The sequence below is a fragment of the Dioscorea cayenensis genome, unplaced genomic scaffold, assembly GCF_009730915.1.
Source record: "Dioscorea cayenensis subsp. rotundata cultivar TDr96_F1 unplaced genomic scaffold, TDr96_F1_v2_PseudoChromosome.rev07_lg8_w22 25.fasta BLBR01000477.1, whole genome shotgun sequence".
NCBI classification, from domain to species: domain Eukaryota; kingdom Viridiplantae; phylum Streptophyta; class Magnoliopsida; order Dioscoreales; family Dioscoreaceae; genus Dioscorea; species Dioscorea cayenensis.
Genome location: NW_024086868.1, coordinates 54,789 through 71,537, shown reverse-complemented (window position 1 = coordinate 71,537; position 16,749 = coordinate 54,789). Strand labels below are relative to the sequence as shown.

Sequence of the window (16,749 nt, the reverse complement as noted above, 5' to 3'; positions counted from 1 at the left end):
TTTCTTCTTACTTTATCCTTCATTTCCATTCCCGTTGTAACGTTCAGGGAATTATTGGATGCCAGACCTTCACATTCACCGCTGTTGCTGGATCCCTCATTGGCTCTGTCTTGTGCTTCGTCGAGGTACGTATTCACTTGGGAAGTGCAGATTTATTTCATTTATTAGCTCATCATGGTTTAGTTGTTTATTTCCTTCTACTCTATCGGGGTTATTGCAGGGTTTTATTATTGTTGTCAAGGCATTTATCTACTACTTCCGAACATTGTCACAGAACGCGGCTCAAAGTGGGATCATACAATTACTTATTGAAGCTATTGGTGTGTGATATTAATTTAATTTATCTATCTATTATATGTATATATCACCCTCCTAATTACCTGCCTACAATAATTTCCAATTGGACGAGAAAAATCTAAAAACATCTTTCACAAATTAATTTCCCTGCAGGTATGTTCCTTGTGGGATCTGCGCTGCTTACTCTTGGGATGGGTTTGTATGTCATGGTTACTTCATCAGACGAGATAAATCAAGGGAAAGGCCGGCCTGCTGTTGGTGGAGGATCAAACATAAAGGTACTTACATGACAGACTCTTTTCTTTATATGCGCTGAGGCCACCCATGCAATGCAAAAATATTTGTTTTATCTAAAAATATATATACAGTGCATCACATGCAATCCAACTTGCCTTTCTTTAATCTTGTTCATAGAATGTACCCATGTCAATAACGGAGGCAAAATCCAAACTGGGGCATGTAGTGGTGATGATTCTGCATGCTGGAATCCTGGACAAGTTCAAGAACGTGCCCTTGTCTAGTGGGCTAGACCTGGCTTGCTTTGCCGGAGCTGTCTTTATCTCCTCTGCTTCTGTTTTTCTGCTCTCTAGGCTCGCCATGCGCGGGAGTTAGATCACATGCGGAACCATGAAACAGTCGGTACTGGATGACCAGTACTGATGCAGGTTCAACCACAGCTTCACCAATCCTTCCACTATTTTACTGTTTATAGAGATATAATCAAGTCACCCAGTTGAGCCATTGTATATTGTATACATATACCGATGATACAAATGGTGCTGATACAGATGGTGCAAGGGCCAACACAGGGTCTGCTACAAAGCGTGCTCCAGGATCGTTTGGTTCAGCACGAAGGACGGAGTGGGCATGCTAATAAGTAACCAGCGTTCTTGCGTGATTATATTATATATGTAACTAGGTTTATTATAATGGTGAGAGAAATGGGAGTTCGGGATTATGATAGTGGAGTGAGTTCCAGCAGAGTCTGTTATTTTGTAATGATTTTGCTTTATTTGGTGGGGAGGAGGTAATGGAAAGCAGGAATCATTCTCAACCTCTCCTCATTATTTTTTAAGGATAAACAGAGCTCGAGAGCCAATTTATTAAATAAGAGAACTAAAACAAGGTTCAAGATACCTCAGTAGGAAAAAAAAAATCTAAAACGAAACTAAAATACGCAAAATTACAAGCTAAAGCCATTCATCAAAAAACATTTCATCAACCAACGAGGAAGGTCACGACCATTCTCAACTTTCTCTGATTCTTCTATGTTTTCTCTATCCCCTTCCATTCCCTCACCTCTTTCTCCCAGCCTACGTTGAGTTCCAGTGTGGCCGCGTTCGTCAGGCGAAAGCACGCAACAACCGACCATGTAATATAATGTATATCAAGTGTATACATACCATACCAAGTGGACAAAATAACTTTCATCATATATAATGCCTTGAGGAGTACTCATGCAGCATTATTCAATTGTTTGCGTTCCCATTACTCTTCATTTTCATTGCATTACATTTCTGAATCAACATGCACGGAGGACAGAGTTTTATTTGTTTACAACCCAACCGCTGAGCTAGCAACATGCTGAAATTCTGATTCTACACTCAGAGGCTCCCATATTTATCTCAATACTACCAGACAAGAAAACGAGTTCAGATAAAACTCATCATATATAAATATATATATATATATATATGTGTGTGCTTCACGGTTGGGCTGAGCAACGGTAGTAAAAAAAATAGAGATGGAAGTTTACACTTTCTTTTCCTTTGCTTCCTGATAGAGTTCATCAATACGTTCCTGCAATCGTTGTACAATAACGACTCTAGGATAAGCCAAAAGAAACACAAATAGATCATCCAAGTATCTTCCTTTTACTTGCCTTGTAATATTTGAGTAACTGTGGCCTCTTCAACTTAAAGGTCGGGGTGATCAAATCCCGCTCCATGTCAAATAAAAATGGTTCCAAGTGGATTGCTTTCAACATCTCAAACCCTCTAAGCTGTTGTCAAAGCAATTCTGTCAAGAGACAAGAAAACTTGGTACTTTTAATTTTGTTTCGTGTGAATTTAAATATGACATACTTGAAGCCGTCGGCCAGTGTTGTTGAGCTCCTCCAGAATATACTTCCTCGATTTGGGGTGTTTACAGAGTTCCACAAAGTTGCCAGTCAGATCATTGGCAGCTGCCCAATTCTCAAGTGCTTGCTTTTCAGGGACAGCAACGCCAACTAGGAAGGACTCAAAACTGTTGCCGTACACCCAAATCTACAAGTAATAAATGACATGATCCTAAACAGTGGACATATAAATCACATTAATATTTATCATTTGATGCAGAGGTAACATTACTGATGTAATGAGTGAGCATTGGGCATATGCACTTTCAATGTTCTCCACAGCAACATATTCTCCTTGGGACAATTTGAAAATATTCTTTTTTCTGTCAATGATCTTCATTGCCCCATCAGGCTGCAATTCTCCAATGTCACCTGCATGAACCAAATTTCTCATGAAACAACTTCTCAATTCAATACAAAAGAGATCAGCCAACAATTATCACCAACCAGACATTATAACCTATGCGAAAAAAAAGTCAGAAATTTAGCTCTAGCAGGAAATTCAGCACCAAAAAGATGCAGACTTTCAAGCTATTTCTCAATTCAATACAAAAGAGATCAGCCAACAATTATCATCAACCAGACATTATAACCTATGCGGAAAAAAAAAAAGAAATTCAGCTCTGGCAGAAAATTCAGCAGCAAAAATATACAGACTTCAAGCCATTCTTTAATTCAGATGCAGAGAAGAGATAAAACTACCCAGTTTTGACATGTTTAGGATTTCCATAAGAAAACTTGCCTGTGTGAAACCATCCAGCAACAAATACTTCATCTGTGAGGTCTGCACGCTTGTAATAACCAGAAAACAAGGTTTTGCCCCTTAAACAAATCTCTCCACGGGCAGTAGGTGAGAGAGCATCATACCCCATGTCTGGTACTGATTCAAGCCTTGCCTCTATCGTCATAACCGGGATCCCCACAGTGCCCACCATTGAGAATACATTAGCAACCGATGTAAAGCACCCAGCGCAACTTTCTGTAAGACCTGGATTCATGAATCCATAAACATGAAATCCAAGGCTATACAAAAGTTTAATCAATGATCACATTTACCTAACTTAGTTGCTTCATCTTACTTCTACTGAATACTTGGAAAAACCATTCAGTTTTAGTTAATTCAAGAAGTCCAAGCAGACCTATAGTGATTGTCCTTTGATTTCTAACAAACTTTTATACTTGAAAGCAAATATCTTTTATTACTTGAACAGAAATACTTGACACATGATTGGGACTGTAAATCATGTAGTTCTTGAGTACCATATCCTTGTATTAGCACACTGCAGCTAGTAACCCTTAGAAACTCCTCCACATGCTTAGGCAATGGTGCAGCTCCAGACAACATCATACGTACTCGGCCCCCAAGTACTTGTTTGATCTATGATAGCAATTTATAAAGAGTGAATGTTCAGAATAGTGGACCACATAGACATGGCGCAGTTACTTGATACTAACTTTGTTGAAGACTAATCTGTCAAAAAAAGGGTGAGGCCATATCTTGTCTCACACCTCTCTTCAAATTATTCAGCTTGCTGATAAAAACCGGAGCAAATAGAGAGTTCAAGGCCACATTTATAAAAATAATCACTTGCTTGTTGAGGAAAAAATGGTCAACTGAAGTTAAAATGCAAACGGGACATACTGTTCATAAGCAATCTCGAACAACTTTCTCGACAACACTCCTCCAGATGAAATTTTTTGCTTGACACCTTCAGTATAAAAAAAAACATATACACTTGTAAGAAAAGGAGAAGTTTTACACTGTACCAACTGATACTGCAAAAATCAATGGACCATAAAAATAACCACGCATTAGCAACTTAGTTTCAAACCTGTGTAGATACGATCAAAAACTCGAGGGACACCACAAAATAATGTGGGTTTTAATTGTTGAAGGTCCTCCATCAAATATCGAACATCCTATAAGTAAAAAATGCATAATGGAGTTGAACACACATTTTGTTTTTGTGTATAATAAATACACAGCTGAACTAGAAACCGTTGTGAAACAAAACATATACATACCCCTTGCCAATAACCTATGGAGGCTCCTTTATAGATGCAGTAGTTCTCGATTATTTGATCAAATATGTGAGCTAGAGGAAGGAATGAAAAGTAAGTGTCTTCTTCTGTAACCTGAGAGAAGAAAGGACAACAGATCTCATATCACAGAATTTCTAGATTATTGATATCCATTAATAAGATATCTCACAATATTGACAGACATTATATATCCACAATTTAATAATTATCAGATTCAAAGGTTACGACCTGACTGGGAGTAAAGATAATTACATTCACAAAATGATGTAATTGCAGTCTTTCCAACATATAAGTGTCGTAAATAAGCAGAAAGAGTGTCATAAAACTGAAAAGGAATGATCATATCTCGGAAGTCAAACAGTGACAGCTTACTGCTTTATCAGTCTCCAGAATCAACTGCTCCGTGTTAATGACTTGGGTTATAACAGCTCTATTTGTCAGTATAACACCCTTTGGGTCTCCTGTCGTGCCACTAGTATACATTATCGTGCAAGTGTCATCCTTGCATACTTGTGGAAGCCTGCAATTAACATTACCCTGAAAGAAAAAGTAAATAATATAGTTAAATGACTTATATCCATTCACATGCATGATTCATATCCATCCCCACAAATGTAAATACCTGGATAAATCAGTAATATACTCCTTTGGGATAGCATAAATATATATCATTGAAAGAAGACTCAAGGAAAGAAACATATCAAAACATCCTGTTTTCATTAAAAGTTATCACCCAACACTGTGCCAATATATCCATTAAAAAGATAAGAACCACAAGTGCTGCAAGCAAATCAAGCACATAGAAGTCTTGCAGGGAACATGAGTAAATGATTTCCATTCCTAAACCTTTCTCATTGGATTGAGATAGATTCAAAAACTCTTCTACAAACCAAACAGAATCCATAACTGACGCTGCCATCCAAAACTCACTTTTGACCTCCATGGAACTGGGTTCCAAGTTATCAAATACATCCTGAGAGGACACGGATGAGAAACTAAGAGAGAAAAAGTGTAAGAGAGGTAGAGGAGTTAGAAAGCAAGGAAAAAAAGAATGGTTTTCATGGTGCTTTAAAGATGGCTTGTATGCACCGAATAATTTCTTAGAGATTTGTCCAAAGGTGAAAACCATATACTTGGTCTATTGAGGTGAGACCTTTGTATATTTGTAAATTGCACTGTTCTCTTGTGAATGTAGGCCCCGATTTTGGTTGAACCACATAGATTGGTTTTTAGTGGTGGTGATTATTTCTTGGGTTATTTGATGCCCTAATTTTGCATTAATCTTGTCCATGGGTGTGAACTAAATCAATTAACCTCCCCATTTGTTTCTAACAAATAAATATGGTTCCCATCGCTAGAGGCTTGTCTTAATGATGAACAGGTGTTGATTGTTGGATTATTTGGGTGACTTGCTTATAACTGCTTATTTTCTTTTGGAAAATAAGGACTTGCAGAGTTGCAGTGAGAATCTAATGACAACATTCTTAGCAAAGCCCAAGTTTAGCTCAGACTTTCTTTAACAAGGCCATGAAATCCACAATTTTGTATAAGTCTGACTGGAAAAATATGAAAGTTGAACAGTTGTCTAAACCATCAGGGTTCAATATATCATGAAACATCAATGCACACAAACGCAAACACACACAAATGGAGAGAGAGAGAGAGAGAGAGAGTACTGACTGATAAAAGAAATTCCTCCCATGAGAAGCAAGATACTCCAATTCGCTCAGCTTCCTGCTTTTGCTCATCAGCAACTTTCCCAAAGCTAACAATTGCTGGATAAGTAGTGCATGATGATAATGTCATCACAATAAATACAATGATTAAACATTTTAGAACCAAGAATTCATTTTCCTACATACTTTTTAGATGTGCAACACATCTGAGAAGACAGGTAAGCATCTGAAAAAGATGGAGTCACATCATAACTTAATTAGCTAGTAAAAACCACAAGAAAAATCTTCTCAAAAGGAAAATACAGTAATAGTTCATCAAGTAATTAAATACTTCAGACAAGTTTAGAAATGATGGGTTCAAAATATGGAGTACTTTTTCTTTTTTGATAGTAAAGGAGATAGTTAACGAATGAAAAATGCTAAATGCTCATGGTCTGCAGGAAAGGTTTATGGAACAGATTGCATTACACCAAACTAGATGATGCATGAGTAACAAATCTAATTAAGTGATAGACTAACTTAAATCTCAATTCAAATACTTCTCAAGATATAGAATACAGTGCCTTGATATTTTATTGTTGTCTGTTCCAATAATTGGCACATGTTGACCAATTTCTAGTAAAAAGAAGGGCAGAGGCACAAACTTACAGACTGCATCTTGTTTTCTTGGACAAAAACTATTGAGATTTCAGCATGGTTGATGATGAACTCTACCAGCATTAGCACCTGTGGTATGTTTAGACACATATGAGAAGAATGCACAATAGAAATTATCAAAGCAAACTTCCATATCAAGCAGACGTTGATAGGAAAGAAAAATTATAACAAGATAACCGCAACCCAACCCTAACAGACATCTCTAAGCTAACAGCCCATTATAGAGTTCTCAACTTAAAATGATATTTAGAATAACAACTTTCAGATAAGAGCCTTATATGCACATTGGCCTTCACGTATGTTAGTCCTTCCATGCTCTGATAAGGAAACGTCCTAATTTACTGACACAGTGAATAGAAAATCATGATCTGTAATGGACTACATAAAGATATTTCTGAAGTGCCAGAGGCTAAAAGCAATATGCTGTTGAATTCCACTAATAGAAATAGAAATACAAGATTTTATGCCACACAATACACAATACACTCAATTAATTGCACTTATAGTCATAGGGATGGATATCATTAATCATACAATACAATCAACTAGTTTGCTTACTTTTGTCCATGAAAAAACTAGAGATTTTAATGCACATAGTTCAAATTAAACATCTTGGCTCCTCGTGAAGTAGTCAAAGAAAGGAAATTCCTACCAAGGGTATCATAAAGAGGTACATAACAAATTCCTTGACTGACACAAGCCTGCAAGAAACCAAATTACATTTGATTAGAGAAAGAATCTAATAATTTTGCATGAGATAGAAGTTCAAAAGTGACATCAGAAGTACTTCTTTTATGAAAAGACACAGAAAGAAAGAAGCACTGCAGCAGAAACTCAAATCACATCACTAAAGGGTGTTGTGACAAGGGTAAATGCCACACAAGCATGATATTGATGAAAGAACCAGTAACAAAAACTATAATAGCCATAGTTAATTTATGCTATTTCAGCATCTATCTATTTTCACATATGCTGGCATGAAATATGAATTTATAGTGCTGCCATGAATTTATAGTTCATATGAGAACATAAAAATATGAACTACTTAGTTGAATAAATATTAATAAAAGTCAAACAAACATTTGTCATGGATATTGTTTGCAATTACAATAATTAAGTGGCCCCAGCATATCATCTTCCTCTTGTTGTACATTAATATTAGATGTATCAATTGTATGACAGAAAAAATTAAATAGGCTTTACCTCCATTGCAGTCACCCATTCAGGGCAGTTGACTCCATATATGCCACAACGATCTCCCTGGTTAAACAAGATAAACGGAAACAACTGATAAGCATTTCCTGTAACCACGTAACAAACAAAAAGAAAAGAAACATAATCTACTTACAGGGTTAACACCAAGCCCCCTTATAGCAGATCCAATCTTGATGGCCTTATTGTAAACTTCCTCGTAAGTCTGCCATACATACTGACCCACCTACAGAATCAATTCTACAATTAATTGCATAACTTCCTTTGTTGTTTACTACAGTAGTAATTTTCAACAGGAACAACAGTTGTGCTGTCAGTAATTTCTGCAAAAAGGTTTGGCAGTGATTAAGGTAATTTCTGCCAGATGAAGTATTAGAAGATCCAACCAAATGATCATGAAGTATGATGCGAGAAGATATAGGCATTCATGCAATGAATACCAAAAACAGAGAAAAAATTGAAAGAGATATTATAGCAATGAAGATGTCACTATTGGGATTTGGGTGGGTGAATGAGATACAGTGAAGCCAACGTCCTATATATCTCCCAAGTTCAACACGGAAAGAGTAGGATAAACAAACAAAAAAATAAAAACATACCCTGACCGTCATTGACCTCACGTCGACCAAGCATTTGATTCTGAGGGTATAGCTTGACCGATCCACTGAAGCATTGCAACTGATCGATCAGAAAGACAAAAAAGAAGCAACGAATGCCAATAAAAGAAAGAAATCATTTTACTTTCTTTTTAATCAAAATTGGAGTATTTTGTGTATGTTCGAGATCATTAGATTGAATCTTCTGGCCATTCATACATTTTCTCGAAGGACAAGAAATATATCAAACAACAAGATGACAAGGAAGAAGTCCAAACACATGGTTCCTGGTCCCTGCTCCTAATTAGCTAAAAGTGTTTCGTGTCTGATATTGAGTGAAATTTCAAATATCTTACTGAAAAATCAAGCATGTCAAACGTAGGCAAAATCCATGAGGCATGATGAACATGAAGGAGAAAAGCAGAAACATGTATATGGACACACGACACAAAACCACAAGTTTGAGTTGTGAGTGAGAGTGAGAGCAAGAGCGAGAGCCTCCACTCCTCTCCTGCCTTTTGAAAAGATTGAAGTGCAAAAAATGGTAACGTAACTGACCAAAAGAATTCCCATGGGGACTCAATCCCAGAGGGAGGATCCAGAAGGCCATCCTTGGCGTAAATGCAGCGGTAAACAGGGCCAGCAGAGGGCCGCTCACCAGAAGCCGGCCGTGACTCCTCCACTTTCACAGTATAAGTCTCCATCCTGGCTCGCCACCCTTTCCCTCTGTTTGGCCACGAACTTGTGGGTTTATACGGGCTGAACTAATGCTAATGGGGGTAGATGTGCATGAGATTAATATTAAAAAAAAAAAAAGAAAAAGAAAAAAAAGTTGGTTGGGGAAATTTAAGCTTGCCATTGCTCTCTCTGTCTCTATCGACCCTGAGGTCCCGACTCCCATTTATTTCTGAGGCTTAAATTTTAATACGACTAGGTTGGTGGTGCTGCTTTGGCGGCAATTAACACAGATAGAGGGGGGCTTTCAACGTAGAAAAGTGGGGGAGTGTTTCTGTGTGCCAGTCTTGTAGTCCATGAGGCCCAACCAACTTCGGCGGCGCTTGATGACATGACATTGCAATTGCGGGTGTTTGTAGTTGGCAGTTGCTCATTTTAAAAACTCATGTTTCCCCTCCCACTTTTTACAGTTTTTACATCATTAATTAGTGCCACTGACCAGGGATTCAATATCTTATCTTCTCCTTCTTTTCCCTGCCATGTCCTTTTGCTGGCGGATTGATTGACTGATCTCGGTAAATGTAGCCACTTCTCTCTAGCGCACTCAAATCCTGCCTGGTGCCGGTCTAGGGATGCAACGAGGAGCAGGTTACAAAATATCTTTTGGAGACATCTTTTGGAGTTATCGTTGCCTAGCATAATGGTGCACGGACACAGCTATAAGCGAGAGAAATGAATACCAGACTTGACAGACTGCATCTTGTCTTTCTATGGAAGTGAAAAACGTTAAAACGTGTAGTGTAAGACTCGCTTCTAGGAATTGGATTGAAATAATATTGAAGAAAAATATATTTATAAGGGAAAAATGGAATTAGGATTTCAATGTAGAAGGTTGAAGAATCTAGCCGGAGCTCTTAAGGAATTCCCAACAAAGTCAAGGCACAGTGAGAGGCATTTGTTCAATACGTGCAAATTGCTCTGTTAATTGCCGATCCCACTCTTTCTAAAATCCTCACTAATGCTTGCAATCAAGATCTTGTGAGCCGTGATCTCAAACGGCCTATGCTTAACATTCAAAAAGTAGTTTTTTTATTTTTTTAGAAAGAACCCAGGACAAGCTATTTTATTAAAAAAACAAAAAAAGAAACTGAGACTACAAACAAGGGAAACCAAACAAAAAGCAACCAGCAAAAGCTAGAAGGAACAAACAATAAAAGAAGAAAATTAAAAAACAAATCCAAATTCAAAAACGCTCTTCATTATCCATCGAGGCAAATCACGACCATGGAGAAAAAGATTTAGAGATTGCCGGCTAACTCCATGAGCAGCTAACATGATTTCAGGGTCATCCAAGCATTAGGAATAATATGAATAGAAGGATTGTTAGCCACGTCCAAGAGGAATCTGACATTAGAAGTTTGCTAGTTGAAACGCCACGTGAAGGGAGACTCATAACTCATAAGGATTTCCATGGAAGCAGAGTTGACAGTGAAGATATGTTGAATGCCAATATGGAAGTCCATCGCTGCTTGAAGAGTTATATCAATTGAAGTAATGTTAGCATTTGTGGTATCGCCCGTGGGGAATGCAAGACATCCTGCAAGTGAAATAACATAATGAGAATCAGAAATGAAAAACTCAGTTGAGCTTACCAAGCTATTATGGCTCCAGTTAGCATAGGTGAATAGAAAATGTCCATCTGCACTGGAGAAATTAGAAAGGATTAACTTCTTGCCAATGAGATTCCAATTGTCCTGAGAATACTCAATTGCATGTGCCAATGTTCTGCTCACAATAGCAGAATAGTTAGGAGAAATATTTCTGAAGATTGCATCACATCCTATTTTCCATATAAACAAGGCACCTGCAGCAATAATAGAAATAATATGCTTCGGATAGTTATAATCAATAAGCCAATCTCCAGAGCTAAACCCATCAGGAAAGGAAATGTTTAAGCCAATTTTGGAGCCAGTTTGATTCCTAATCATTTGTGTCCTAAGATACTGGTAAAATAAATACTCTATCGTCTCAATACCAATGCCGCAAAGGATTCAAGAGATGCTGGGTCCAAGCTAAATTTTTTGAAGATACTCGGAGGTGGGCAATCTTCCTCTAAACAGGAGCCAAAGAAAATGTTTAACGCCCAAGGCAACATGAATTTTCCACAGAATTTTCCAGCCAGCCCAATGATCCATTTGGGAACTGTTTTGATTCAAATGATGATATATCACTGTAGAAATTTTCTTACTATAAGACTTTGGTTGCCAAACCCAGTGATTATTAGAATTAAGAGCGATGTGCCAAGATTGGAAGGAGTACAACAAGAATTCTCCCCGAAAACATTTCTTAAACTGTCGAGATCCCAACTATCGTTATAAATCAAATTTGAAATGCTAGCCTGCTCAAAATCCATGCTCATATTAAGGAAAGCAGGCTTTTAAAAGCAATTAGTATTTCAAAAAGAAAGGATGTATGAGTTTGGTTAACCAAGTTAATCCAGCAAAACAGTTTGTAATTGAGTAGCAGAATGATAGAGACCATGGAAAAACCAAGAACATTTTGAAGGCACAGGATCTTACCTGAAATTCGTTTTGCCATATTTAGCAATAAGAATATCAACCTAGTAAGCATCATCGTTTTTCAAATATTTAAAACACATTTTTTTAGCCATGAGAGACTGATTCGCTAGAGTAAGGTTTCTAATACCAAGGCCCCCTCAGTTTTTTTATGAGTGAAACAACTCCAAGCAACATTATGGATGCCCTTTCCATTGCAGCCTTTTTCCACCTACTCACAATTTTGGTTATCTTAGAGAGAATGGTATCGGGAATGGGATAGACAGACAGGTTATAAGTTGGGATAGAGAGCAAAGTAGAGTTAATCAAAACAGTTTTAGATGCAGGAGAAAGCATTAAGCTATTCAATCGGTTATAGGTTTCTCTTGATTTTTATCGATCATGGTCCTAAAAAGAAAGCAACATCAATCCTTTTTAGGAGAAATGAGGATACCCAAATAGATGAAAAGGAAAGGAGGCGGGGTTGAGGTTCGGGGATGGAACATATACTTTTGGAGACTTTTTTGTTAAACCGCGAAGGAAAGTAAATTTGAGACTTGGCTAAATTAGGGAGTTGACCGGTTAACCTTGAAGAAAATGGAAAGGCATAACTTGAGATTCCTATTCGCCAACCTTGAAGCACGAGTGATCAAAGATTAGGGTCATCTGCATACATCGGATGATTAAAATTGTGACACAAGTTGGAATAGAAGCTAGGAATCATGGCATTGTGGATGCCAAAGTTTAACATGGAAGTTAGAATCTGAGAAACTAAGATAAAAAAATACGAGGAGATGGGATCCCCTGCCAAACCCCTCTGGAGGATGGAAACCAGGGAGTGGGAACCCCATTAATAAGAAGAGAGAAAGAACTAGACTTAAGGCAAGTGGAAATCCAAGACACTCAAGTGTTAGGGAAGTTCATTTTGGACAAGACAACAAGAATTGCACTCCAATTAAGAGTATCATACGCCTTTTTAATAATGATCTTTATTAACATCCTAGAAGGGCCATTGATATCTTGCTCTAGTGAATGCATTACCTCTTGGGCAGCAATATTATTATCAAACGAAGACCGACCAAAAATAAAACTAACCTATATATGACCAATAATGCAGGGGAGAACCAGCTTCAAATGGTTGGCAAGAATTTTAGAAATAATTTTAAAACAAACATTTCAAAGAGAAATAGGACGGTAACCAAAAACTAGCTTAGGCCTTTCCTTTTGGGGGATGAGGCGAAATAAAAAGTTCTTCCTAAAGAGGAAGACATGACAAATTTTTCAAAGAAGTGGCTAATAATAGACACAAGCTGATCTCCAATAACATGAGAAAAAGAGCAATAAAACTCTACATTAAAACCATTAAGTCCGGGGGACTTACACGTAGGGAAGGTCGAGGACATTGCGATAAATTTCTCCATGAGTGACCTCACGGATAAGTTGCTGACCAGACCATCAAGATCAATAATCTAAGAAAGATCGCTAGGCAATGCATTAAGGATATTAACTTCTAAATCATCTGATGGGGCCGTCCAAAGGCTCGGAGTAGAAATTAAGAAAAGCTCGACTAATATCGATCGCTCACTATGAACATTGTCATCGGGATCTGCAATTTGAGAAATTAAATCAAAATGCGAACGAATACAAACAAGCCCATTAATACTAGAATGAAAGAACCTAGTGTTTTTGTCTCCATCTTTGATCTAAAGCAAACAAGCCCATTAATTTCTCAAATTGATGAGCCCCACTACACATTTTCATAAGCGAGTGGTAGTCTTTACTACATTTCTTTGCTAAAATTATTGTTACATGAATCGCTTTGAGAGAGAGCGCTATTTGAGGGTCGAAAGGTTGGTAATGGCATCTATCTCATATACTCGACCATCTTCCTTGGTATGTTTTCGCTCATTAGGCCATTGATAGTTGTTAGCAGCCATATCTTCTAGCAATTCATATGCCTCATCAATAGTTTTTCATTAAGGCTCCACTGCGGATGCATCCACTAGTGTTCTAGTGGTGTTGTTCGAACCTTGGTAAAAAGTTTTTGGATTTTGCATCCACTTATGCAACCCATGATGAGGATATTTCCTTAATAATTCCTTGTATCTTTCCCATGCCTCATATAAAGTTTCACCTTCATATTGAGCAAAATTATTGATTTCAATCCGCATCTTTGCTGTTTTGGCTGGTGGAAAAAATTTGGCAAGGAATTTCTGAACAAGATCATCCCATGTAACAATGGAATCCTGTGGCAATGAATTCAACCAATTTCTTGCTTTGTCTCTAAGAGAGAAAGGAAATAGACGTAGACAAACTGCTTCATCGTCCACTCCATTATACTTAAATGTATCACAAACTTCAAGAAAGTTCGCGATATGAAGATTGGGGTCTTCATTAGGTAGCCCATTGAATTGAATTGCTTGAATCATTTGAAGAGTCACCGGCTTCAGCTCAAAGTTTGTTGCTTGACAACCATTGGATTATTAAATACTTGCTCATTCGCTGGTGCATTGTCCCTAGCTCTTGCTTCCTCAGGATTATCCATGGCTTCTAGTGATTGATTATTTGTAAGTCTTGTATCCTTCCTGTTCCTGCGACACGTACATTCTATTTCAGAGTCAAAAGGTATGAGACTTTCAGTACCAAATTTTCGCATTCAATTTTAACAATTTTGATTAAAAGAAGAAAAAAAAAATCAAGAATAATGAATTATGAAGTAAAACCAGAGTTTTTTTTATATTAATAAAGTACACAATCCTCAGCAACGACGCCAAAAACTTGTTGGTTGTGATTTATATAACGCAAGTGTACGCTATCGCAAACAAGTAATATAATGATAAGAGAGTATCGTCCCACGAGGATTGAGTTTATTAATTACCAAAATCAGTAACCCTAATTCTACTTTACTAATGAGGTTGAAAAGATTTAGTTTAGAAAATCTAATTCAAGGACTAGAGAGAGAGAGAGAGAGAGAGAGAGAGAGAGAGAGAGAGAGAGAGAGTTAGATAAGGAGAAATTAATGTCAAGAGATTCTAGAGTTTCCGAGTTCACCTAAACTAATTCCACCTAGATCATCTAGTTCAATCAATCAATGTTTGTTTCTTATGTTGTCATCAAATTTCGCTAAATTACATATTAATCTTTCTCAAGCATCAATAGCATATTCCACTAGATAAGTTAACATCATCTCTGAGATAACTGTGAACCTATGGAACACATTAAGCTCTAGAAATTTATAATGATGCATACAACCTCATAAATATCTCTATCTTATGATGATTGTACGATATTTCAACCAAGACCTAATTCAATTATCACCTCTCGGGTCTCAAATCAAATTAATAATCATGCAATTGGTGATCAAGAAATCACAAGCATTAAAGCATAGATTAAAAATATCCAACATAGTCTTGAAACAAGCATCAATTAAATTAAATAAAGATGAATCTAGGTTTTCATAGTCTGGCTACATCGTATCCCTAGAAAAAGTATTTAGAACTTAATAATTGCAAAGTTTAACATATGAATAAGGTTCATAATCAAATAAACAAAGAAAAAAACTAAAAAAACTAAAACTACAGCAATGAATCCGCGCCGAATCTTCGCTCCCGGTCTCTTGATCTCTTCGAAATTCCTCCTTTTTTGTCTCAACCCTAGCTCCTTTTATAACATAAAAATCGGGGTAGCGCCTAGGTGCCAAAAAGGCTGTGCCTAGGCGCTATACTCTATTTTGCACTCTTGATGTTGTAGCGCCTAAGCGCTGCATGCTAGCGCCTAGGCGCTAGATTTTCTGTTTTGCTTGTTCCCTCTTTGTTGAAACTTTGCTCTTCTTTCTCCAATTTTGTGCTTTTTACATGTTCTTCCTTCAAATCATTCTCTTTCTTTCCTACAATGCAATAATAATAAGATTAGGAGTAAAATTGGTTCAAAATAATTCAAATTTAATTTATTATGAGTTAAAGAAGGTCTATATATTGAATGCAAATTATACTCATCAAGCCTTTCCTTTTTGGAGATCCGTGAAAAAGGTATTAATTGATTGGATGGGTTGGTTGGTTGCGTCTATTGTGGAACAACAACATCTCCCTTAGAGGCATCCTGCCCCAGATGAAAAGTCCGGGGGTCTTGATCAACAGTCAGATAAGGATGCTCAGGGCTATCCCAGCTAGCCATCAAATCATCATTGGAACTCATACTACGTGTTGTGTGGAAAGGAAGGAACCATCCACGACTGTTGCTTCACAATCCTCCACGTGCCCCATAAATTGTGGCCCCCGGGGAGATAGTGACCTCGGAACTCACTGCGGCTATTGTGCTCTAGATCACGTGATTGGTACGTATGCCTCCTCCATGAACACGAGCACGGCCTCGCCGCCGTGAGACCAACAACCAAGGTCCATAGTCTGTATCAGTAGGTGACAAAGGCAAATCCACTGGACTTTCGGAGGAACGGGATTCGGGCAAGAAACAACACCCTCCATACCATTATTACCAACTTGTGGATCTTGGCGAGAATCTACCGCTTGCTCTCATGCCTCATGAGAAGGTGGAGAGGTTCCACCAATTATAGTCATCGCCTTTCAGGTGCAGTAGTTGCTTCCATACCAAATTAGTCAACAGTTGTAACAAAAAATCAGAAGCCTTTCATACATAACGACTATGATAACCCGGTGGTGATCGTCCCCAATCCAAAATTATTTGCATAAAGGCTTAGACAGGTCTATCTCGACTTACACTCACATATATTTGGACCTAGCCAACGAAGCAGTGAGCTCATCAACCTTTGGGGGGGGGGGTTCCCAATTGATTCATGATGGTTTCAAGAGTTCCCCCATCCCAAAACTCCACTAGTAGATTATGTAGTTGAATCCAAATGGCTATGGTGGTTAACTTGTCAAAGGCAGGTTCGAAGAATGGTT

The 16,749-nt window shown here is 37.7% G+C and overlaps 2 protein-coding genes and 1 non-coding gene across 3 annotated transcripts; 2 read left to right on the top strand and 1 right to left on the bottom strand.

Annotated features, from left to right (window-relative positions):
* Positions 1-5: 5 nt before the first annotated feature.
* LOC120254488 lies at positions 6-1,453 on the top strand (the record flags this gene model as incomplete). Its single annotated transcript, XM_039262579.1, has 4 exons — positions 6-125; positions 221-320; positions 451-575; positions 712-1,453. Coding segments are annotated over 4 exons (543 nt in total), but the record flags the coding sequence as incomplete, so codon positions are not given.
* A 309-nt stretch (positions 1,454-1,762) lies between these two features.
* On the bottom strand, positions 1,763-9,370 carry LOC120254490 (long chain acyl-CoA synthetase 2-like). Its single transcript, XM_039262580.1, is given in 20 exon segments — positions 1,763-2,097; positions 2,180-2,299; positions 2,382-2,564; positions 2,649-2,788; positions 3,159-3,404; positions 3,677-3,794; positions 3,872-3,901; positions 3,903-3,948; positions 4,059-4,125; positions 4,249-4,336; positions 4,442-4,552; positions 4,832-4,996; positions 6,140-6,234; positions 6,322-6,361; positions 6,784-6,852; positions 7,437-7,493; positions 7,996-8,052; positions 8,141-8,229; positions 8,604-8,668; positions 9,159-9,370. Coding segments are annotated over 20 exon segments (1,980 nt in total). The 5' UTR covers positions 9,305-9,370; the 3' UTR covers positions 1,763-2,049.
* A 4,527-nt stretch (positions 9,371-13,897) lies between these two features.
* On the top strand, positions 13,898-14,004 carry LOC120254491. The gene has a single exon (XR_005534641.1). It is a non-coding gene; the product is annotated as a small nucleolar RNA R71 (small nucleolar RNA).
* The last annotated feature ends 2,745 nt before the right edge of the window (positions 14,005-16,749 follow it).